This window comes from Phacochoerus africanus, chromosome 2 (assembly GCF_016906955.1).
Source record: "Phacochoerus africanus isolate WHEZ1 chromosome 2, ROS_Pafr_v1, whole genome shotgun sequence".
Taxonomy (NCBI): Eukaryota; Metazoa; Chordata; class Mammalia; order Artiodactyla; family Suidae; genus Phacochoerus; species Phacochoerus africanus.
In genome coordinates, this window is record NC_062545.1 from 271,821,713 (window position 1) to 271,845,495 (window position 23,783).

The window sequence follows — 23,783 nt, forward strand, 5'->3', positions numbered from 1 at the left end:
TGACGTCAGCCAGCTATTGACCAATCGCGACCGCCATCTGTTCAAAAAATGGCCGTCAGAGCCCAATCCAAGGCGAGTTACGCGGCCGCCATGCTTCTGAGGGGCGGAAGCGGCTGGGCGGTGGCCTTGTCTGGACGCCCCCGCGCATTCCGCTACAAAGCGTCGCCTTGTCCTACGCGACTTGGTGGGGACTCTCCGAGCCTTTGCTTGGCCTCCAGATTGGGAAGAAGGAGCCATGTGTTGGCCTCAGCTGTAGGCCTGCCTCGACGCAGCAACCAGGCAAGTCCATTCCTCTTTGTAGACCTCCCCCTCCCCAGCTAATAAAAACTTGCTAGCCTCCTTCCGGCTCTGTTTGAGATTGGATTCCAGGGATTAGAGGCTTTGGATTCCGGGGGCGTGGCTGGAGGGGCGGAGCCTGTGAGTATCCTGGAGATGATGCCTAGCAACGTCAGGGGTCTGGGCGGGGAGGCGGGTGAGGGAGCAGGCCCAGGCCCTGGGGTCTTCCTGGAAGGGGGCCTCATGACAGACTCCAGAGAGGTGCGAGAAAGCTAAAGCAGAGGCAGAGGGCCGGGGTAGAAGAAACCGTGTCTGGGTTCGCAGGAAAGGTTTTAAGTAGGAGAGATAAACTCAGTTCGATTCAGGAAAGTCCCCGGCCGCTATGCAGAGAACAGAGGGCTTAGGACATGTAGCTGGTGGGGAGGTCAGAGGCGTGACCAGAGCTGGCATACAGGCAGAGATGGCATTGGCCCAGACGAGAGGATGAGAGAAGAGGAGGCATCTGAGAGAGCTTTAGAAAGTAGGATAGACAGGACTTCAGAACTGATGGGACATAGGTTCCTGGCTTGGGTGGTTGGCAGAGCAGGTGGACTCAAGGTGGTGGGAAAGCCTGGGGCAGAAGTCAGGTGAGGTGCTCAGTTTGCCCTACTGCATGTGTGCCAGGGTCCCACAGGATGTGCAAGAAGATGCTGCACCCCCAGGGCCTGCGGCCTGGGGCAGGGCCTGAGCAGCAGGCAGAGCTTTGGATGTCAGTAGCTGGAGGTAGAAGCTGAGGGAGACCAGGAGGAGAGCAGAGGACAGTATGAGCCTGAGACCCCTGGAGAGAGGTTAAGGGGAATGTGGCCAGCAGTGCCCACCAGACCCCAGATCCTGCCTCCTCCCAGGCCTCATTGTCCCCCCACCTCCTCCATCCTGTAAAATACATGAGAAGAGTGGGAAGGTGGAGTGGGTGTTGTCTCTGAGGCCAACTCCGCTTGCTGTCGCTTGGTTCCAGGATGCTCTGGACCTTGACCAGGCTCCCTCACAGCCCATCCCAAAGCCATGGGTGATTCCGGTCCCAAAGGGGACCCTACAGTACATCTTTGGGACCAGCCAGGTGTTCAGGAACTTCGATGATATAAAACCAAAGTCCACGGGGTTACCAGTGCTCCTCAAAATCAAGGAGTAGTGAGTACTACCTTGCCCCGGGGTCCCAGGTTCCTACCCTGCACAGCCACTGACATGCTGTGCAGCCTTGGGCCAGTTACTTTCCCTCCCTGAACTTTAGCAAGCTCCACTGTGTAATAGGGCTCTTCCATCTCAGCAGAAAAAAGGCTGCTGGCCAGGATAAGCTCCAAGAATACCAGCCTCCCCTCCCTGGGTCTCTGCCTCTCCATCTTGTTTCTCTACCCAAGTCCCCCTTCTCCCAAGTCACTCCCAGAGGCCCCAGCACACAGCTCCCAAGTCAAGGCCAGCCCCTGCGCCTGTGCCCCTACACCGCAGCTACCAACAAGGCCATCGGTGCTTGGAGCAAGAAGACTGGGAAGTGGCCGTGCTGTTCTTCTCCCGAGCCCTCCACCTGGACTCCCAGATGGTGAGGGGAACGGCCTGGGAGGGAGACGGCCCCCTCCCTGTGGCACCCACAGGCCTCTCCTCTCAGAACCACTAAGTCCCTGCTGGTCAAGCCTCAGGGCAGATTGTGGAGAGGGGAATGGCAGCCTGGGTCCCCTCTCCCTCAGATAGAGTTCTATGCCTTAAGAGCCGAGGCCTACATCCAGCTCTGCGACTTCTCCTCGGCCGCCCAGAACCTACGCATGGCCCACGCCTCCCAGCCAGACAACACCAACTACCTGGAGCGGCTCACCTTGGTGCTTTACCTGAAGGTGCCTGGGGCTGTCCCAGGCCCACACACGGGGCACCCACCTCACACCCCCGGCCCACTGGCTCTCCCCCCAGCTATGGGGGCTCTCCTTGTTCTGGAGACCAGCCCTGACTCCCTGGGGACCTCCTTGTCCCTGGGTCTGTGTCCCCATCTGCTGCCCCTCTCAGAATCTCTCCCACCTCCTGAGTTGGTTTGCCACCAGGGCTGAGTACAGTTTTGCAGCACTGTCCTTTGGAACTTTATGCAATGATGACAATGATCACTGGGCACTGGCCAACCTGGTGGCCCACTAGCCACATACGGTTGTGCCCTCAAAATGTGGTGATTGAGACTGAGCAGCTAATTTTTATTTTCATTTTATTTATTATTTATTTTTTACTTTTTAGGGCCCCATCCATAACATATGGCGGTCCCTAGGCTAGGGGTCAAATCAGAGCTACAGCTGCCAGCCTACACCAGAGCCACAGCAACGCCAGATCTGAGCCGTGTCTGTGACCTACACCACAGCTCACGGCAACGCCAGATCCTCAACCCACTGAGCAAGGCCTGGGATCAAACCTGCAACCTCATGGTTCCTAGTTGGATTCGTTTCTGCTGTACCATGATGGGAACTCCTAATTTTTATTATTTAAAAATTTTTTATTTGTTTATTTTTGATCACATCCACAGCATTCAGAAGTTCCCAGGGCAGGGATCAAACCCCAGCTGAGGCAGCAAACTGAGCCACAGCAGTGACAATGCTGGATCCTGACCCACTGAGCCACCAGGGGGCCCCCAACTAATTTGTAAATTGTACTTCTGTCTCCCTTCCTTTCTTGGTCTGGCTGGCTGGCTGGCTTTCTTTCCTTCTTTCTCTATTTCTTTCTTTCTCTCGTTCTTTCTTTCTTCCTTTTTCTTTTTTGGCTGCCCCAAGGCATATGGAGTTCCCAGGCCAAGGATCAGATCTGAGCCGTAGTCCTGACCTAAGACAAAGCTGCGAAAACAATGGATCCTTAATCCCCTGTGCCGGGCAGGGGATTGAACCTGTGTCCCAAAGTTCCCAAGACTTTGTGCCACAGCAGGAACTCCTGTATTTCATTTTAATTAATTTAAATGGTACCCTTAGGAAGCAGGCATCTATTGCACCAGGCAGCACAGGCCTAGAGTCTAGAGGCGCTAAGCACTGAAAAGGTAATAGGCCCCCCATTTGCAATGCAAAATAACAATAATATTAAATCTTAAAACACCAATAAAGTCCTGATTTTGTTTTTTTCATTTGACACTTTGGTGTCTTTGGGTTTGTTTGTTTGTTTTTGGCTGGCTCCCAGGCCAGGGATCAAACCAGCACCACAGCAGCCACCAGAGCCACTGCGGTGACAACTGCCAGGTCCTCAACCCACTGTGCCAGGAGGTTTTTAATGTCGATAATTATTCTACTCTGAAAAAGAAATATTCTAATTTATTTTTTTATTTTTTGTCTTTTTGCCATTTCTAGGGCTGCTCCTACAGCATATGGAGGTTCCCAGACTAGGGGTTCAATCAGAGCTGTAGCCGCCGGCCTACACCACAGCTCACCACAGCTCATGGCAACGCCAGATCCTTCACCCACTGAGCAAGGCCAGGGATTGAACCCACAACCTCATGGTTCCTAGTTGGATTTGTTAACCACTGTGCCACGACAGGAACTCCTGAAAAAGAAATATTCTTAAAACCAAACCACATGCTTAAACCTGTCTGTTTGGGAGTCCAGTCCTGCCGTTTCCTATGTGGTCTTGGAAAGGTTTTTTTCACCCCTCTGAGCCTCAGTTCCTTCACCTAAAAGGGGGATGTTAGCTAGTCCCAGTGAGAAAACAAATTCAGGTTCTTTTTTTTTTTCTTCTTCTTTTCTAGGGCTGCACTCACGGCATACGGAGGTTCCCAGGTTAGAGGTCAAATCAAAGCTGTAGTTGCTGGTCTACACCACAGCCACAGCCATGTGGGATCTGAGCCGCGTCTGTGACCTGCACACAGCTCACGGCAACACCAGATCCTTAACCCACTGAGTGAGGCCAGGGATCGAACCTGCATCCTCATGGATCCTAGTCAGATTCATTTCCACTAAACCACGACAGGAACTCCAAGTTCAGGTTCTTAACACAGGGCTCAGCACCCAGAGCCCCGGCCCAGCTGGAGCCTGTTACTCTTCGATCTGCTGTTCTTGTTCACCGCTCGGATGTCCTCTGTTTCTCTCAGTTCCTGTGTCTGTCCTGCCATCTCTTTCTGTCTCTCCAGCTCTGTATCTCTCTCCATCTGTGTCTCTTAAAGTCTCCCCCAGATCTAAAGGGCTCTGTCCCTGACTCTTGTAATTCCACTCCAATGCTGGCCACCCCCCAACGCGTGGCTGCTGTCGGGCACCGGAGGCGGGGGGCTGTCACCAGCAGAAGTGACTGCCCCCTGTGTCCCCAGGGCCAGTGCCTCTTCGAGCAGTGTGCCTTTCTGGATGCCCTGTCTGTCTTCTCCCAGGCATCTGAGCTCCAGCCTGAGAAAGCCTGCTTCCGTTATCGATGGTGAGTGCCCCGACCGCGTCCATGCTGTACCCCCAGCAGTCCCTTCCTGCCCCTTCACCTTTGTCCTCTGCCCTCAGCATGGCCTGTCTCCTGGCCCTCAAACGGCATCACGAATGCTTGGCATTCGTCACCAAGGAGGTGAAACATGGCACCACCAATGCCGATGTCTACATCCTGCGAGCCAGGCTCTACAACTTCTTCCACAAGGTAGAGCAGGAGGGTGGGATGCGGGTTGCAAGAGGGGGGGGGCTCTCCATCTGGGCCCCAAGATTATAGGAGGCGGCCAGGCTGTCAGCCAGCCTTGAAGCCACATTCCCCAGGTATGGGGGGCGGCTGTCCTTCCCAGGGAGAGGCCTGGACCAGCACTGACCACTCCCGCCCAGGCAGGTTGTCTGTCCCATTGTCACTCAGCCCTGACTCTGTGTCAGGCCTGCGCGGGGCCCGGGAAGCCACAGGGGAAACACCTGTGCCTTCCTACCTGCGCGGAACTCACGGCCCAGGGGAGACGTCCCCTAGCGGATCATCCCACAAAGAATGACTCCACAGCCGTGTGAAGCATCACGAGGGGCACCCGGGCAGCCGTTAGATGTGAGACTTGGGGTTTCAAGGGAGGAGGGACTGTAGGGATCAGAGAGCATCGGGGAGTTCCCGTTGTGGCTCAGTGGGTTCAGAACCATGAGGTTGCGGATTCGATCCCTGGCCTTGCTCAGTGGGTTAAGGATCCGGCATTGCTGTGAGCTGTGGCGTAGGTTGCAGAGGCAGCTTGGAGCCCTTGTGGCTGTGGCTGTGGCTGTGGCTGTGGTGTAGGTCAGCAGCTGTAGCTCTGCTTCAACCCCTAGCCTGGGAACCTCCATATGCCACAGGTGCGACCATAAAAAAAAAAAAGTACAAAAAATAAATACATCTAAAAAAGAGAGATCATGGGGCAGGGTCTTGTGCACTAAGGAGGACCCTGACTTCTTCGAGGGGGCAGCAGAAGGGCACTCCATGGGGCAGTGGGCCTTAGAAAGATGCTTCTGACCAGGGGAAGGGGCAAATCAGGTGGTCGGAAGCCTAGGCGTCATCCATCGGGAGAGGAGGGGGGCTTGGGCAGGGGGGTCATGAGGGTGACAAGGAGGGGGCGAGTTCCACAGACCTTGGAAGCAGGACCAGAGGCTGACCGGGGGTGAGCTTGAGGGAAGGAGAAGCATCCAGAACAATGCCTGGTTTTCTGGCCTGGCCTGGGTACTTGGGGCGGGAGTTGGGGGGCACAGGAGGGAGGAGGAAAGGGATGGGCTGGATTGGGCTGAGTGTCCCTAGGGTGTTGATATCCCGAGCCTCCCAACTGGTGGGCTGGGCTTCTCTGTCCCACAGGTGAGTCAGTGGGAGCGTCTCCTTCAAAAGTAGGAGACTAGTAATTATTGACAATTATTGTTGATTGCTGGGATTTTTGCTGCTCCCCAGGATGCACAGGCACGTTCCATGCACTGCACTCATGTTTCTCTGTAAGGCTGGCAGTAACCCTTTGCAATAGACACAACCCATTGTCCTCTTTTCACAGATGAGGAAACAGGTCCAGAGGGGCTGGGTGGCTTACCCAACGTCACACAGCCAGGTCTCAGTGGTGCTGACCTTGAACCCAAGTCCACCTAGTCCAAAGCCCTGCCTCAGCCTCTGCCATCTTCTCCCTCCTGACTTCCACTCACACCGGGTGTCCACACTGCCTCACTCATCCTCCAACTCATGACCCTACAGGACATGGGGTGCTTGCTCAAACTGTTTGTTGACTGACTAACAGATCCCCTCACCCCAGTGGAAGGCAATTTGCCTGGGAGGGTTTTCTGCTCAGGCCTAAATCTGTTCTTGTTTAGAAGTTGTCTTGGGCTGGGAATTCCTGTCGTGGCTCAGAGGAAATGAATCTGACTAGCATCCGCGAGGACGCAGGTTCGATTCCCGGCCTCGCTCAGTGAGTTAAGGATCCAGCGTTGCCGTGAGCTGTGGCTTAGGTCACAGACGCAGCTCAGATCCCAAGTTGCTGTGGCTGTGGTGTAGGCTGGCAGCTGTAGCTCCGATTGGACCCCTAGCCTGGGAACCTCCATAGGCCGTGAGTGCGGCCCTAAAAAGACCAAAAAAAAAAAAAAGGAAGTTGTCTTGGGCTTAAAGGCCAGGAGAGTGTGGGGGCAGATGTACACGGGAGACTAGAGACAGCGTGACAGTCATGGTCTGGAGGCCACCTTGCCCCCACCGTGAGTGAGCCTCACAGAGGTCCTCCAAGGATGAAGCATCTGTCACCCCATTCTCGAGCAAAACCCAGCAAGGCTGACCTGGCTCACCCGAGGTCACAGATGGCAAAGGGGCCAGAAGTGAAGGCGCCTGGGATGGGATTTTCTCACGATCCTCCCTTCCTCCTTCAAGAGACAGAAAAGGCAGAAGGGGGAGTTCCCGTCGTGGCGCAGTGGTTAACGAATCCGACTAGGAACCATGAGGTGGCGGGTTCGGTCCCTGCCCTTGCTCAGTGGGTTAACGATCCGGCGTTGCCATGAGCTGTGGTGTAGGTTGCAGACGCAGCTCGGATCCCACGTTGCTGTGGCTCTGGCGTAGGCCGGTGGCTACAGCTCCGATTCGACCCCTAGCCTGGGAACCTCCGTATGCCGCGGGAGCGGCCCAAGAAATAGCAACAACAACAACAACAAAAAAGACAAAAAGACAAAAAAAAAAAAAGAAAAGGCAGAAGGGCAATGCGGGGCCACTGAAGCTGGGTGCAGGTGCTGACCTGCCCAGAGAAAGGCCCCTTGGGCCTGGAGGTCCGCCTCCCCACATGGAGCAGGCCATTCAGCTTGGCCTGTGCCCTCCCGAATGCCATCCCTGGTCCCTTGCAGCCCAAGCTCTGCTATCAAGACCTACACAGTGCCTTGCTCTTGGATCCCAAGCACCCACAGGCCAAGGTGCTGCTCAAGGTGATGGTGGGCCAGGCCCAGCAGGCCCGCCAAGATGCAGGGATCCTGGCCGTGCAGGGCAAGCTGCACCACGCACTGCACTGCATCAACTGTGCCATCGAGAACAACCCTTTGGACCCCGGCCTCTTCCTCTTCCGGTACTGGGTGGGGAGATGCTGGTCTTGGGTCCCAGGCCCTGCCTTGCCTCAGATGTGTTGTGTGAACGCAGGACAGCCCTCGCCCCTCCCCAGGTCTCCAGGGCCCCATCTAGCTGCTAGCAGTCTTTCCTTACTCCCCACTGGAGTCAGGGGATCCTGGGAGGTGGTCTCTGCTACTGCCCCTGGAGGAGGAGCAGGCAGTAGCAAGGCTCCTGTTCCCTACCCCTGGCCTGCTGAACAGTTTATTCAGGAGGCTCAGCCCAGCTCAGTGGTTGAGGCTTGGACTTGAATTTTGTGCCGGCGGGCCCCCACCCCGAACAAGGATCGACCACCTCATTCCAGGCCATTTAACTTCCTTGAGCCTGGGTTTTTGCGTATAAACAGTGGAGCTAAAACATCTGCCCTGTGTATAAAAGGTCTTACTCTAGAGAGTGGCACATGCATGGCTCCCTAAAAGACAGAGGGAAACTATTTGGGCGAAAAGTCAAATTACCAGTGACTAGCAGGCTATCTGAGTAGCGATCCAGGAGGCCCACGGGCCACCCCTAGTGCATGAGGTGGGAGGCCCCCCCATCTCCCCAAATCAGAGGGCCCAGAGCCACAGTCCCTTGCATGGCCACCCGTAGGCCGTGGGGGCGATTTGGCCGTCCCGTCCCTCCCGCTAGGGGCACCACGTACCGCCGGCTCCGGGAGTTTGACGCCGCCGTGGAGGACCTCCTGAAGGCGCTGGACATGATGACCGAGCACCAGGAAGACCTGATGCAGCAGGCGCAGCGTCAGCTGCTGCTGGCCTACAACGATTTCGCGGTGCACTGCTACCACCAGGGCGCCTACCAGGAGAGCGTGCAGCTGCTCAACAAGGCGCTCAAGGACGAGCAGCAGGAGAAAGGCCTCTACATCAACCGCGGTGGTGTGTGGGCCCCTCCCCCACCCCACCCCCATTCTCCCCCGGTGAGCCGCTTGCCTCCCCACGGCCTGGGGTGGGCCCTGAGGGAGGGGGGAAGGAAAGAAGGCAAGAGGAACCATTTCAGACTCAGGGTCCCACTGACATCCTTTGGGAAGCATTGTCTTAGACCATCTGACGCCAGTCCTTCAAGAGGCTCGGATTCAGGCAACTGGAAAAAGGTGACCGGAGGCACGGAAAATCTCTGCAGGTGCCCCCGAGCGCCCAGGCTGTTCTCGGCCGCTCGTTGCAGGCCCCACTCGCTGGGGGTGGAGCAGGCTGGGCTGAGGCTCCTGGGCCCTGAGGTTGTGGACGCTCAGCCCCCGCCCCCGGTCCCCGGGCTCCAGATTGCTTCTTCCAGCTTGGCAACCTGACCTTTGCTGAGGCGGACTACCAGCAGGCGCTGGCACTGAGCCCGAAGGACGAGGGCGCCCACCTACGAATGGGCCTGCTGCAGGAGAAGCTGGGCTTCTGGGAGCAGAGGAGCAGGTGCGCGCGGACTGGGAGCGGGGCGGGGCTGGGGGCGGGGCTGGGGCGGGGCGGACCGGGCCGTGGGCGGGGCCAGGAGGGTCGGATGCCACCGCCCCCTGGGATCCCTGGGTCAAGATGCCTCTGCTCTCCCAGTTAAGTCTTCTAAATATCAATTTTTATTTTCCAAGTTTTCACTAAAAGTCCTTCCCCCCCCCCTTTTTTTGTCTTTTTGCCATTTCTTGGGCCGCTCCCGCGGCATATGGAGGTTCCCAGGCTAGGGGTTCAATCAGAGCTGTAGCCGCCAACCTACGCCGGAGCCACAGCAACACGGGATCCGAGCGGCGTCTGCAACCTACACCACAGCTCACGGCAACGCCGGATCGTTAACCCACTGAGCAAGGGCAGGGATCGAACCCGCAACCTCATGGTTCCTAGTCGGATTCGTTAACCACTGCGCCACGAAGGGAACTCCCCCTTTTTTCTGAATGTTGTTATTATGATAATTGTGCTTTTTATAAAAAACTTAAGTATTCATAACATACAACTCAGAACATGAAAGTTCCTTCTAATATCTACCTACCAACGCCTCCTCTATTCCCAAAGTTTGGTAGATTCCTCCAGATTGATTGCTCTGCATAAATTAGAAGTTATTGGAGTTCCTGTTGTGGCGCAGCAAAAAGAATCCAACTAGGAACCATGAGATCGCGGGTTCAATCCCTGGCCTCTCTCAGTGGGTTAAGGATCCGGCATTCCCATGGGCTGTGGTGTAGATTGCAAATGTGGCTGGGATCTGGTGTGGCTGTGGCTGTGGTGTAGGCCGGCAGCTGTAGCTCTGATTAGACCCCTAGCCTGGGAATCTCCATGTGCCATGTGCCACAGGTGCAGCCCTAAAAAGCAAAAAAAAAAAAATTGTTATTTTGCAAAAGTGAGATCATGCTAAACTGATTTTTGACTTGTGACGTTACCTATAGGATTACCTCATTCTCTCTCTCTCTCTCTCTTTTTTTTTTTTTTGTCTTTTTAGGGCTGCACCTGCAGCATATGGAGGTTCCCAGGCTAGGCGCTGAATCGAAGCTGTAGCCGCCAGCAATGCTGGCTGGATCCGAGCCGTGTCTTCGACCTACACCACAGCTCAGAAAAATGCCAGACCGACTGAACAAAACCAGGGAACGAACCCGCATCCTCGTGGATGCTAGTCCGGTTCGTCAACTGCTGAACCACGGCGGGAACTCCCTCATTCTCTTTTGTCGTTTGAAAAGTATCCCATTCTGTGGAGGTACCACAATTAATTTCTTTAGACCATAGTCTGCTGCTGAACATTGGTTCTGTTTTCAAAATTATAAATAATACAGTCATGAGAACTAGGACATATGTTTTCATGCAGTCATACTGGTTATTCTGTAGTTGGCTGGAAGTTAAACTGTTGGGTTAAAGAGTGTGAAAATTTAATGTTTTAAAAGATAATGCCCAACTATTCTCCAATAACACTGAACCAATATAAATGTTCCCCAGTAAAGTCTTGGTTTCCACAAACCTCCCTAGCACAGGGTATTAAGACTATTTTTCAATTTGCTAATCTGGTAGGCAAAAAACACTCTCTCGCAGTGGATGGACTTTGCTTGTTTAAATTGCTAGTGCACAGCAACATTTTTCATGTGTTATTGGCCGTTATGGCCCTGTCCAAATCTTTTGCCTGTTTTGCTACTAAATTGCTTATTGAAAAAAATTTTTTTTATTTTAAGTTGTTTGTTTGTGGTATTTTTCCTGTTTTGTTTGTTTGTTTGTTTGTTTGTTTAGGGCTGCCTCCACAGCATATGGAAGTTCCCAGGCTGGGGGTCCAATTGGAGCTACAAATGCCAGCCTATGCCACAGGCACAGCAATGCCATATCTGTGACCTACACCCCGGCTCACAGCTACACCAGATCCTTTAACCCACTGAGCCAGGCCAGGTAGCGCACCTGCATCCTCATGGATACTAGTTGGGCTGTTACCGCTGAGCCACAATGGGAACTCCTGTAAGAGTTCTTTGCAGGCTAGGAAAACCAGCTTATTATCTGCCTTATGTGCCAAATATATCTCCCCTGTGTACCATTTTCCTTTGTGATGTTTTTGCTCTTCAATAATGAGATTTAATGATAATCAAATTATTTTTTTCTTTTGTGGGCTGCACCCAAAGCATATGGAAGTTCCCAGGCCAAGGATCAAATCTGAGCCGCAGCTGTGACCCATGCTGTAGCTGTGGCAACACAGGATTCTGTGGCACAGTGGGAACTCCCGATTTTTTCATTTTTAGCTGCTGCGTTTATAACATTCTCAGAAAGGCCTTCCCTACTCCAAGATCATAAAAATGTCCCCTTAGGTTGGGATTTTACACTAGCATTTAAGTGTGAGGTCCATTAAGAGGGGTGTGGTGGCAGGGAACAGAGACCAGCCTGGTTTTCCCCAACTCCCCAGTGGGGTCCAGAAGCCTCCAAGCCTCCATCCCCCCACCAGGTGGCCCAGCTCAGAGCAACCTGTGCCCCCCTGTGTCCTGCAGGCAGTTCCAGAAGGCAGAGAAACACTTCTCGATGGCCATCCAGCACAATCCCCAGAAGCCCCAGTACTACCTGTACCGCGCCAGGAGCCGGCAGTTCACCCAGAACATTTTTGGGGCCCGCCAGGATGTTGCCACTGTTCTGCTCCTTGACCCCGAGCAGCCAAAGGTGTGTTCCACCTGGGCCAGGAGGGTGGGCTCCAGAGTCAATGCCCCTGGCCACCTGAAGATACTCCCTGTCCCTAAAAGAAACCTGGTTTCCTAGCAATGATAAGAGCTGCTAATCCTGGAGCACTTACTCTATGCCAGGCACTATTCTTTTTTTTGGGGGGGGTCTTTTTAGGGGGTTCCCAGGCTAGGGGTCTAATTGGAGCTGCAGCCTACACCACAGCCACGGCAACACCGGATCCCTAAACCACTGAGCAAGGCCAGGGATCGAACCCGCAACCTCATGGTTCCTAGTCGGATTCGTTAACCACTGAGCCACGACAGGAACTCCTGCCAGCCCCTGTTCTAACTTCCTCAGCTTGCATCACCCTGTTCAACCCTCTTCACCTACTAGACAGGTAACATTATCTTTGCCCCGCAGTTCAGAGGGAAGCGGATAAGGCTCAGAGAAGTCAGTGCCCTTGGGGAGGTCAGACCCTCATCTGACTGGCTCCAGAATCCTCGATCCGACTCACCATCAGCATCCCCTCCCCAAGTAATTCCTTTCTCATGATCTCCAGAAGGTTCCAAGGCAAGAGGGTCCAGCCCTATAAAACCAATAACCCCTTCTTCAGCCCTGAGAAGGGCCCCTGGCAGCTCAAGGCAGCGCCACACCACCTGCCCACCTCCTGGCCCACAGTTGCGTCTGGTCACCCTCTCTCCCCACAGCTGCTCCCGCTGATGACAAACCTTTTCCCGGGCATGTCAGTGGAGGAGGTGCTGGGGAGCCAGGCGGCCCAGCTGGCCAGGCTGCAGCTGGAGCGGGTGGTAGAGCACAGCCTGTGGGCCAGGCCCTCCCAGGACATCATGGGGTAAGTTTCTCCAGCCAGGCCTGCAGGCCAGGTGGGGGGGAACAGCTGGGGTTGAGGGCATCTCTGACCCCAGTTGCCTTCTCGGACCACTGTGCAGTCCTGGGGAGGGTGGGGTAGATCGGGGGGGGGGGGGCCTACCTAGCACTCCAGGGTCACGGCTTGGCAGGCAGCTCAAGGAGCGGGAATTAGAGCGCCGGAAAGCCCAGACCCTGCAGTTCTCGTGGAAGCTGGAGCAGGTTTCGCTTGAGGCCTCCAAGGAGCTAGAGGCCACTCGCCCGAGCCTGCGGGCAAAGCCAGAAGGCCCAGAGAAAGAGGCCAAGGCCCCTGCCCATGAGGAGAAAGAGGTGAGTGGCCCACATGGGGGGGGGCAGAGGTCCAGGGTGGAGTGACCCCAAGGCAGGGCTGCTGAGGGATGCCGGCTGGCTGGAGGCTGGCTTCTGGTCCGGCTCTGCCACCCCTCAGTCACCACACAGCTGTGTGACTTGGATTGGGGATATCTTGCTGCGAGGGGGGGATGGACCCAGGAAAGGGCACAGCTGGAGGGGGTGAGCGAGGCCTTCCTGCACCTCATCCATGTTCACCTTCCTAAGTTCCTCTCTGGGCACTGGCCGCCTGGGCCAGAATTTTCTTAATTCTTGATTTCTTTTTTTTTTTAATTCTTTTTTTTTTTTTTTTTTTGCTTTTTAGGGCTGTACCTGTGGCATATGGAGGTTCCCAGGCTAGGGGTTGAATCAGAGCTGTAGCCACTGGCCTCTGCCACAGCCACAGCAATGCAGGATCTGAGCTGTGTCTGACCTACACTACAGCTCACAGCAACACTGGATCCTTAACCCACTGAGCAAGGCCAGGGATTGAACCTCATGGTTACTAGTTGGGTTTGTTTCCACCGCACCATAACGGGACCTCCTTGAATTCATTTTCAAAAACTTTCTATTGAATGGTGGAGTTCTCTGGTGGCATAGCAGGTTAAGGATCCGGCATTGTCACTGCTGTGGTGCAGGGTGTTTCCCTGACCCGAGAACTTCCACATGCCACAGGTGCGGCCAAAAAAAAAAAAAAATTAAAAAACAATAATAAATAGAAGTTTTTATTGAATAGACTATAAATATAGAAAAGGACACAAATCATAAGTGAATTTTTGGATGAATTTTCGCAAACTGAATAACCCCATGACACCATTCACCAGATCAAGAAAGAACACATCCGGAGTTCCTGTTGTGGCTCAGTGAGTTACGAACCCGACTAGTATCCACGAGGATTCAGGTTCGATCCCTGGCCTCACTCAGTGGGTTAAGGATTCAGCGTTACCATGAGCTGTGCTGTAGGTCACAGACATGGCTCGGATCTGGTGTTGCTATGGCTGCGGTGTAGGCTGGCAACTACAGCTCTGATTCGACCCTTAGCCTGGGAACTTCCATATGCCGTGGGTGTGGCCCTCAAAAGCAAAAAGAAAAAAGAAAGAAGACATCCCTAGCTCTCCAGAAGCCCCTTGTGCCCCCTTCTAGGCCCCGCCCTCAACCCAGCCCCTCCCCCAAGGCTGTCCTGATTCCTGCCACCATAGACACACCATAGACGGGAGCAGCTGTCCTTCACAACAGAGGATAAACCTGGAGCACCCCCTTGCCTCTGGCTCCTTTCACTAAGCCTCCACGTGGACCACTCCGGCTCAGTGCTGTAGACAGATCCAGGCAGCCACCATGCCAACTATTTACTCACTTGACTGCTGAGGGACAGGTCCATTTTTCTTCTTCTTCTTTTTTTTTAAGGGCCATAGCCATGGCACATGGAGGTTCCCAGGCTAGGGGTCTAATCAGAGCTGTAGCCATTGGCCTACACCACAACCACAGCAACGCAGGATCCGAGCCGCATCTGTGACCTACACCACAGCTCACGGCAATTCCAGACCCTTAACCCACTGAGTGAGGCCAGGGATGGAACCCACAACCTCATGGTTCCTAGTCAGATTTATCGCTGTGCCATGACGGGAATTCTCCATTTGTCTTCAAAGGAGACCTTACACCATTGAAGTAACAGAGTGCCAGCATCCCTTGCCAGAAATGGAAAGGGAGACCTCTGCATTTTCCTAGCTCCCATTAGAATACAAAAATACAGAGTTCCCATCATGGCTTGGTGGAAATTAATCTGACTGGCATCCATGAGGATGCAGTTCGATCCCTGGCCTTGCTCAATGGGTTAAGGATCCGGCGTTGCCGTGAGCTGTGGTGTAGGTCACAGACGTGGCTTGGATCCTACATTGCTGGGGCTGTGGTGTAGGCTGGCAGCTAAGCTCCAATTCGATCCCTAGCCTGGGAACCTCCACATGCTGTGAGTGCAACCAAAAAAAGACAAAAGACCCCCCCCCAAAAAAATATATATATATATACATATACACCCACTCCCCCATCTCATCCCGTGCATCCTCTGAGGGTGCAGGTATGACCAGTAGCCGAGAGCCTGGCTGTGGATCCCACAGACCTGGATCCCAAGGCTGCTTCCCTGCCTCTCCACTGAGTGCCCAGGGCTTGCTGCTTAGGTGTTTCCTGGCCCATGAAATGGTGATAGCGGGAGCTCCCCCCACGTGTGCGGGGAGATGAAGCTGGATGAGGCACATGAAGCACAGGGAAGCCCCTCAGTTTCTCACGAGCCATTCCCCAGGGTATAGCACTTCCCAGTTTACAGAAACCTGTCCCAACCCCTGAACTCATTTGCCTTTTGCAGGTAAGGAGACGGAGGCCCAGGCAGCCTTTTTTTTTTTTTTTTTTGTCTTTTTGCCATTTCTTGGGCCGCTCCCATGGCATATGGAGGTTCCCAGGCTAGGGGTCGAATCGGAGCTTTAGCCGCCAGCCTATGCCAGAGCCATAGCAATGCGGGATCCGAGCCATGTCTGCGACCTACACCACAGCTCACGCCAACGCCGGATCGTCAACCCACTGGGCAAGGGCAGGGACCGAACCCGCAACCTCATGGTTCCTAGTCGGATTCGTTAACCACTGCACCACGACGGGAACTCCTCAGGCAGCCTTTTGACCCAGCTTTTCCCACCGCACCACATCTGTCTAGCCTTGGTCAACCTCTCCGTGTCCCCATCCGGCCCTACCCTGTGCCCCTCGCGGAGCCCTAACCCAGCCTGTCTCTGGCCCTAGGCGAAGCTGGAGCCGGCCCCCAGCACGGGGAGGTCCCTGACCGACAGCTACATCAGCCAGACCTCTTCAGGCTCCACCATGGGCTGTAAGTTACCCTGCTCCTGCCAGACCTGAGTGAGCCAAAGCAGGGGGGCAAAGGTCAGGGGTCAGAGACTCCCAGGCCTGGGTGTGAATTGGGCTCTGCTACTTATGGCTGTGACTATGGATGGGGAGACCCATCCCCACTTTGGGGGTAGGGGGTGTGGGGAGCCCAGCACACAGCCCGGGAGCCCAGCTCTCACCATGGGGCTCTCCACTGGGGCTGCCTTGCTCCAGCCTCCTTCCCTGCTCAGGCCTGTCCGTTTTCTCTCTGCCTCCCTGGTCTCTCCCTGAAATAAGCCCACAAAGCCTATGCCTGTCCAGGGGGCTTCCCCCCACCCCGCAATTCTGCCAGGCGCCAGTGTGGATGGGACAAAAGTTAGAACCCAGGCAGGCATGCCGCTCTGAGTCCCAAGGGCAGCTGTGGGCCGGCTGGGGAGGGATGGAATTAGCAGCCATTCAGCAGATGTGCTGAGCATCCCGGGGCTGGACGCTGGTTACAAGCATGAATGGCACAGTCTGTGCCCCCGGGAGCCCTTGGTCCTGAAGGAAAGAGGGACACAGGTAAATAGATAAGCTGAATGGTCCAGACAACCCTGGAGTCCAGAGAGCTGGGGGTGCACTTAGCCCCCTTTGCAGGGTCAGGGAGGGCTTCTAGGACCCCGGGGAAGAGGGGCAGCCACATGGGGGAGGGGTGGAGAAGGGGAAGCTGGCAGGCAGGGCACCGGGCCCACAGAATGCAAAGGGCAAGGGGCGGCCAGCAGAGGGGAGGCCACGCCGGGGCTCAGCACCTCCCTCCCAGCTACGGCCCTGCCTCACCTGCAGGGCGCAGCTGGTCGGGAGGGCTGGGCTGGGCTGGCACCATCTGGCAGCCCTTCCCCTGGGCCATGCAATGCCTCCGGGATATAGGCAAAGGTGAGGCCTAGAAGCTTCCCTGGCCTGGAGCCGTCTGGGCAAGATGGCCTGACCGCTGCTCTTCCTTCCCAGTCAGGACCACATCCCCCTCAGAGACGGAGACATCCACGCTCAGCTGGGAATACAGGAGTACTTCAACCACTGCTGGGACCTCCTCTACCTCCTCGCTGCTAAGGACACAGGCCTCAGACTTGGAGGGCAACGGGGAAGACCTAAGCCTTAGCCGTAGCCCCAGAAAACCCCAGGCATCCCAGAGCCAGAGCCAGGGCCAGAGGCCCAGCATGACTGAGGCCGCCCAGGGCCAGAGAGAAAGGCCCAGCATGACTGAGGCCGCCCAGGGCCAGAGAGAAAGGCCCAGCATGACTGAGGCCGCCCAGGGCCAGAGAGAAAGGCCCAGCATGACTGAGGCTGCCCAGGTCCAGAGAGAAAGGCCCAGCACGACTGAGGCCGCCCAGGGCCAGAGCCAGAGGCCCAGCAAGACTGAGACCCCCCAGAACCAGAGGCCCAGTGGGACCGAGGCTGCCCAGGGCCCAAGGCAAAAGCTCACAAAGACTAAGGCCACCCAGGGCTCAAGGCAGAGGTTCAGAAAGGCCAAAGGTCCCCATGGCTGGAGCTGGGGACTCAGAAAGGCTGACCAGAGCTGGCGATTGATCCAGAGTCCCAGGAAGGCCTTCTATGACGCACATTGGAGCCTCCGCGACTCCGAGGCCACCCAGGGCCAGGGCCAGGGCCAGAGGCCCAGCACGTCCAAGGCTGCCCAGAGTGAGAGCCGGAGCACAAGCTCAGGTTCCAGCAAGACTGAGGTCACATGGGGACTGATCCCAAGTCTCAGCAACAGCCAGACCGCTCGGGGCCTGAGACAGGACCCCGGCCCCAGCAGTTACTAAAGGGGCCGTTCGGCCCCCCTCACTTCTTGCTGGGGATGTGAGGGGGTCTACCCCGCCCCGACCGGCACTCAGGCAACCCCCTCCTGAGCAGTGAGAATCTTAGCCGACTTTCCTCTGGTCCCAGGGCTAAGTTTATTGTATTGGTTCCCTTCTTTTACAAAATGAAAAACTTCAAAAGCCCAGGCCAAGGGGCAGCTTGAGTCCCTCTGTGCATGGAGACAGAAGCCTCGGCCTGGCTTTCTGATACTGACACATAGGGTGTGGGGGAGAGGGGAGGGGGTGCTGGGCCGGAGCAAGGCCAAGGGCAAGAGATGCAGGAGGAGGGAGCAGCCGTGAGCCACCATCCCTGAGTTACAGTTCACATTTTAAGAAGGCTAAAAAAAAAAAAAAAAAGAAGGCGGCTCAGGCTGGAGGGCAAGGGCAAGGCTCATTGAAGTTCTGGGGTGACCAGTGGTTTCCCTGAGGAAGGAAGCAAAGGCCAAGATGCCCACAGAACAGCTGCGAGGCCAGCGCCTACCAAGAGCCCTCCTCATCTTCACGCGGTGCTCTGGGCCCCACGCTCCCCGAGGCTCAGGACAAGGGACCCTCCGGCAGAAGGCCCAGGGCTTTCCTGCCCGGCCGGGCCAGCTAGAGGAGGACAAGGAGGCCACCTGGAGAGTCAGAGGAAGAAGGCGATTCGGGAAGCCACTGTCTTGCAGCCATTGGAGGAAAAGAGCTGCTCGTCCTCAGGGAAGAAGGTGGTGCTGTCCAGCACAGCCTGGACGACCTCATCCCGTGGCTCCAGGCCCAGATGGGCCAGCTCGTTGAGCACACAGTGCCGCACGTGGTGTCGCTGGAGCGGTAGGAAGGGCACCAGGACGTCCAGGAGATGCTCTTCCACGATGCCTGAGCGCCAGAAGCCGTCTGCAGGCGGAAGCAATGGGGAGAAGCTGTGCTTCCCGGGGACAAGCTGGGCCCCGCCCCCAAAGGGAAGGAAGTGTGGGAACTCGCTGGGTTGTGTGTGTGTGTGTGTGTGTGTTTGGTTTTTCTGGCCACCCCCGAGGCACATGGAAGTTCCCCGGGCCAGGGACTGCATCCAAGCTGCAGCTGGGGCAACATGGGATCCATTGCACTGGGCTGGGGAGCGAACCCAGGGCCTCCATAGCGACCTAGGAGGCTGCAGTCAGGCTCCTAACCCACTGCACCACAGCGGGAACTCCAGGAATGCACTGGTCTTAATCCTCTCAGTCACCTTCCGGGTGGTGGGCTCAGGGAGGCCTTCTGACAGCTCAGAGGGACAAAGCCTGGGCTTGGCAGTACCAGGTCAGCGGGCCGAGCATCACACCCTGGAAAGCCTGGCCCACCACAGGGAGCACGGCCTGCCCCCAGGTGTGACCTGGGTAAGGCTTTAGCCCTGATCTACCCAGGGGTGGGGTCCCCCGCCGAACTCACGGTGCGGGTTGTCCATCACAGCCTGGGAGACGACTGGCTCCAGCTCCTGCAGGCGGATCTCCTCGCGGTCCCGGCGGCTGCGCCACGCCTCCAGGGCCACCTGGTTGATCTGCTCGCCACCAGTGTTGCTAAAACCACGGGGGATGCAGACAGTGAGGGCAGGATGTGGCTCTTGCTTCCCCAGGGCCACCTAACTCGACCTGAGCCTGGAGGCCCAGCTCAGTGCCAGCAGGAGGCAAACCAACTGAAAACGCCACAGGAACCACTTGCCTTCCCTGGAGCTTGTGTCCCTGACCGTGACCCCTGGAAATTTGCCTATACACGCTATGCCCTGAACAGTTTATAGGACACTTTTAGGTCCCTTAAAGGACTTTCCCTCCTCGTTCCACCTCGAGGAGGACAGTGGGGAATTAGGATTGGCCCCGCTGTTCAGAAGAGGAGATGGGAGCTCAGAGAGGGAAAGTGATTGGCCTGAGGAAACACAGCGAAGACTCTCAGGTGGGAATGAAACTCTAGTTTTGTTTTTTCCAGGCCTGCGTCCTCTGGGTCTCAAAAGAGGGAAAACCCTCTTAACCCAGCAGGGGTTCCACAAGGAAATGAGGATTAAGAGACTGAGCCCAGAATGGGCTTTGAGAATGTCAAAGGGAGGCCAATGACCTTGAATGACAGAAGCACCAGTGAGCGTATGGAGGATGCTGGGAAAGTCCAAATGGGCCTTTGGGGAATGGTATTCTGCAGTGGGACCACAGGCCAAGACTGGATAGCTAAGGAGTTCCCATTGTTTCAGCAGAAACAAATCTGACTAGCATCCATGAGGACGCAGGTTCGATCCCTGGCCTTGCTCAGTGGGTTAAGGATCTGGCATTGCTGTGGCTGTGGTGTAGACCGGCAGCTACAGATCCAATTCTACCCCTCGTCTGGGACCCTCCATGTGCCTCTGGTGCGGCCCTACCTAAAAATAAAAATAAAAAATAAAAATAAATAAAGACTGGAGAGCTGAGACCTCTGAGAAGTATCCCTGCAAAGCCAGCCCTACCTGATGAAGATGAAGATGGCTTTGCGGTAGTTGGTCCCATAGACAACCCAGGAAGAGCCCAAGAAAGGTCGCAGGACCTCTATCAGGCCTGGAGTCAGCTTGTCCATCTCATCGAAGAGGAAGAGGGAGCGGCTGCAGGCAGTGAGATTCCCCTGGATCCAGCTCTTGAGATCCTTCTGTGGGAGGCAGGCAAGAGCATGTGGGGGGCCTGGAGATGCTCCCCCGGCCCTGGACTTCTTCCCAAGGCAAGAACTAATCTCCTTCCCAAGAAGATAGGTCTCCCAGAGAGCCCCAATCCCTTAATGAGACTGAGGGTGAAACTGTGGCCCAGAGAGGGGTAGAGACTTGCCCAAACTTGCACAGCAAGTTAGCAGGAGAACAGGGACTCAGACCCAGGCCTCACACCTGCCTGTGCAGGGCTCCTTCCCTGAAATCTACTGCTTTCAAGAAAAAGGATAGGCTCCTTCCTGCTTCCTGAACCTGCCCAACAGCGCTGACAGCTGAAACAGATCAGCCTGGAAGGTACCTTGCATTCAACAGCATCAAGAGTGACATGAGGGGAGTTCCTGTCATGGCGCAGTGGTTAACGAATCCGACTAGGAACCATGAGGTTGCGGGTTCGGTCCCTGCCCTTGCTCAGTGGGTTAAGGATCTGGCATTGCCGTGAGCTGTGGTGTAGGTTGCAGACCCAGCTCGGATCCCGCGTTGCTGTGGCTCTGGCGTAGGCCAGTGGCTACAGCTCCGATTCGACCCCTAGCTGGGAACCTCCATATGCTGCGGGAGCGGCCCAAAGAAATAGCAAAAAAAGACAAAAAAAAAAGAGTGACATGAGCTAATATTTCCTGGGGGCTTACTCAAATTGAGGCTAAGTGCTTTACAGAGAGAGGATAATGCAGACAGACTGGCAAAGGTAATGCTCAATAAAAAATACCTGCAAATCTGTAATGTCCCACACAACAACCCTAGCAGGTAGGTGCCATGACTGCTCCCCAGGAATTAAACTGAGAACTCCCTGCCTGATGGCACCATCCCAAGCTCTGTTCAGGATGGGTCCTGAGAGCTGAGGTTTCACCTGGCTGTGTGGCCTGCAGCGAGTAAGGGATTCCCCGCTCTGGGCTCAGGTCTCCCTCCCTTGGGTCTGGCACCCCACAGGACAATGGTCTAGGATGCCACCAGCCTACCTTGTAGCGCTCCATGTGGCTGGGGTGGGGGAAGTGGATGACAGGGGAAAAGTGATGCACATGGGGGCTGCGGAGGCCACCCCGGAAGAGGTAGCGCGCCAGCAGGGAGCTGACATAGGACTTGCCGGTGCCTGTCCAGCCATGCAGAGAGAGGACCAGAGGCTTGGTGGGGGCTGGGTCCTGCACGAAAGCCTTCAGTGCCTTCACCACCAGTGCCCTGGCCAAGTGCTGGCCCGCCAAGTGCTGGGCCAGGTCACACTCCAGACCTAGGACAAGAAGGACAGTATCAGAGCTGAGGACACACGCCCGCCATGGAAGAGGTTCAGGAGGCAAACCACGTCTGGAACCTGGTCTAAGGATCCGCGTGTTCTGGGAGAGTTTTACGAGCGGTCTGCGGAAAGGGAGAGTGGCCCTTGGATTCTCTGGTCATAGGAGCAACCCTCAGGCCTGACTCAGCTCGGCAGCGCCCCCACCAGGTGGCCCTCTGGATTGCGTTCGGACCTAAAGGGGGTGCGAGCTGTCAAGAGAATCGGCTCCAAATCCCTGCCCATCTCCAAAGCAGGCTTCTCCCTTGACAGCCAGTCCAGTGTGGAGGCATAAACGCCCCCCACCCCCGCCAAGGCCCAGCTGTCAAAAGACCCTCTCCATCCTGGCAGGACTGTGCCGAGACCCCAGATAGGCATCCCCAAACCCTTGTCCCAAGCCCCGTGCCCTAAGCTCCCAGGGTCCCTCAACGTCAGGCCCACTTCCGGCCTCGGCCGCCCGTAAGTTTGGGGGTCCTTCCCCCCGTTCTCTCCTCCAGGTCCGGCCCCGGAGCAACCCTGGATTCCAAGAGCTCCCCGGTCTACCAGCTCCCCCAGTTCAGGCTCCCGAGGCTCCTCACCCTGGAAGTCTGGCCGGAAGTCACATTCACAGAAGGTGCCGAAGTTGCAGCGCAGCGATGTCAGGTCCCAGGAGGCGGCCGCGGCCGAGACCAGGCCAAGCAGCCCGAGGAGCGAACTCCAGAGGCTGCAGCCGCACGTCGCAGCCGCCATCCGGGTGAGGCCGGAGCTGGGTCTGGGGCCTCCAACTGCCTCGTTCGAGAACTACAACTCCCGACGTGCATCGCTCTGCGGCAGCCACCATCTGTAGCCTACAACTCCCGACTCCCCTCTCTCCCCTCTCAAAGGCCCGCCCCTTGGTCGTCCCGCTGCAGGACCGGAAGATGATCTACAGGGGGAGCCCGCGAACCGTCCAATCCAGGACTGCGGGCTGCGTTTCCATGGCTACGGTAACTAGGGGGACCATCGCAGTAGCTCCGAAAGAATAATAAATAAAGGATTATGACCACAAAGGGTGACGTAACAATTGTAGCAAAAACTTGTGGGGGCACTTTACACCTTGCAAAGCGCCCTTTCCGTGCTCTTTTTTTTCTTTTATATGATAAAAGAGCGCTGATAGATTTTGGTGAACACCTACTATGTGCACTAGTGTGAGGCGCCTTATATATCTTGTGATAACCGTACCTGTCACACAGAGGAATGGTGATATTTCAAGGAGGTACAGGCACATAAAGTGTTTTGGCTCACAAAGCAATCAATAGATGACCATTGACAATCCATTATGAAACATGGCTGTCCCTTATGTAGCAGCTGCTATGTGCTTCAACATCAAGCAAAAGGGACCAGATCTGTTATTGTCCCCATTTTACTGAGAAGGAAATTGGGACCCAAGAGGTTAAGCCCCTTATCCAAGGCCACCTGGCTAGTGAACAATAGAACGGAATCCAAATCTGGCTGCTGCCAAAGATCTAACACACTGTCACCCATCCTCTCTTGGTCAAAGGCAACGGATCTTGGACAATTCAAATTCAGTCAATAGGCTCCCCAGGCCTCTAGTCTGGCCTGGCATCATGTGGATCTACATTGCCTACCTCCCCAACCCATGAAACCAAGACAACTGCTTTCATGGCTCTCCTCAAAGATTCCCTGCCCCATCTACCCTTTGTGGGCATAATCCTTTATTTATTATTCTTTCAGAGCTACTGTAATGGTACACACACACACACACACACACACACACATGCATGCACGCACACAGCACGCAGCAAGGACTTCTGTGGCCACGTTTCAAAACCTGAAAAGAAATTAGTGGTTCCCACTTTGGGGAGCAGAAAAGGAAAGAACTCCAGGTCAGGATGCCCAGATTCCAGCCTTTCTCATTCTGAGGCTGGAACCAAGGGCAACTCCCTCCTCCCTCCAGTTCTCGATTTCCCTAGGGGAGCTGGAGTCTTAGATTTCAAAAATCCCTTCCACTTCAAGTATCTGGGATCCTTGGCTGTACCTTTGTGCAGAAGCTTTGCTATGGCTTCTGGAGGAAGGGAATGGGGTGGGGGAGGGTTTCTCTTACTGTTTGGAATTAGTTACCTTCC

At 55.6% G+C, this 23,783-nt stretch overlaps 2 protein-coding genes across 11 annotated transcripts; one reads left to right on the forward strand and one right to left on the reverse strand.

Annotated features, from left to right (window-relative positions):
* Positions 1–48: 48 nt before the first annotated feature.
* On the forward strand, positions 49–17,910 carry TTC16 (tetratricopeptide repeat domain 16). 9 transcript variants are annotated; one of them, XM_047768465.1, is made up of 15 exons: positions 49–279; positions 1,271–1,443; positions 1,687–1,849; positions 1,995–2,138; positions 4,562–4,662; positions 4,740–4,869; positions 7,521–7,735; positions 8,401–8,645; positions 9,026–9,167; positions 11,687–11,852; positions 12,273–12,386; positions 12,560–12,702; positions 12,869–13,046; positions 15,846–15,930; positions 16,911–17,910. In XM_047768465.1, the coding sequence occupies exons 1-15, from the start codon at positions 49–51 to the stop codon at positions 17,723–17,725; spliced, it is 3,045 nt and encodes a 1,014-aa protein (XP_047624421.1). In that variant the 3' UTR covers positions 17,726–17,910. The 9 variants fall into 9 exon arrangements, with proteins under 9 accessions (XP_047624421.1, XP_047624422.1, XP_047624423.1 ...); XM_047768466.1 differs by having other exon boundaries at positions 1,759–1,849; XM_047768472.1 differs by lacking the exon at positions 49–279 and adding an exon at positions 395–417.
* TOR2A (torsin family 2 member A) lies at positions 17,839–22,496 on the reverse strand. Of its 2 annotated transcripts, XM_047768482.1 has the most exons (5): positions 22,257–22,480; positions 21,374–21,639; positions 20,193–20,368; positions 19,157–19,284; positions 17,839–18,628 (listed from the first exon to the last, which is right to left on the reverse strand). In XM_047768482.1, exons 1-5 carry the CDS (start codon positions 22,405–22,407, stop codon positions 18,384–18,386), a joined length of 966 nt encoding a protein of 321 aa, XP_047624438.1. In that variant the 5' UTR covers positions 22,408–22,480; the 3' UTR covers positions 17,839–18,383. The 2 variants fall into 2 exon arrangements, with proteins under 2 accessions (XP_047624438.1, XP_047624440.1); XM_047768484.1 differs by lacking the exon at positions 19,157–19,284 and having other exon boundaries at positions 18,493–18,628; positions 22,257–22,496.
* Between the last annotated feature and the right edge of the window lie 1,287 nt (positions 22,497–23,783).

Excerpts from the sequence above, each read along its gene's own strand:
- TOR2A (XM_047768482.1), bottom strand. The coding sequence starts at position 22,407 with ATGGCGGCTGCGACGTGCGGCTGCAGCCTCTGGAGTTCGCTCCTCGGG. Across the intron at positions 20,369-21,373 it reads GCCACATGGAGCGCTACAAG|AAGGATCTCAAGAGCTGGAT; the intron begins GTAGGCTGGTGG and ends TGCCTCCCACAG. Across the intron at positions 19,285-20,192 it reads GCCATCTTCATCTTCATCAG|CAACACTGGTGGCGAGCAGA; the intron begins GTAGGGCTGGCT and ends CCGTGGTTTTAG.
- TTC16 (XM_047768465.1), top strand. The coding sequence starts at position 49 with ATGGCCGTCAGAGCCCAATCCAAGGCGAGTTACGCGGCCGCCATGCTT. Across the intron at positions 8,646-9,025 it reads CCTCTACATCAACCGCGGTG|ATTGCTTCTTCCAGCTTGGC; the intron begins GTGTGTGGGCCC and ends CCCGGGCTCCAG. Across the intron at positions 13,047-15,845 it reads CTGCCCATGAGGAGAAAGAG|GCGAAGCTGGAGCCGGCCCC; the intron begins GTGAGTGGCCCA and ends CTCTGGCCCTAG.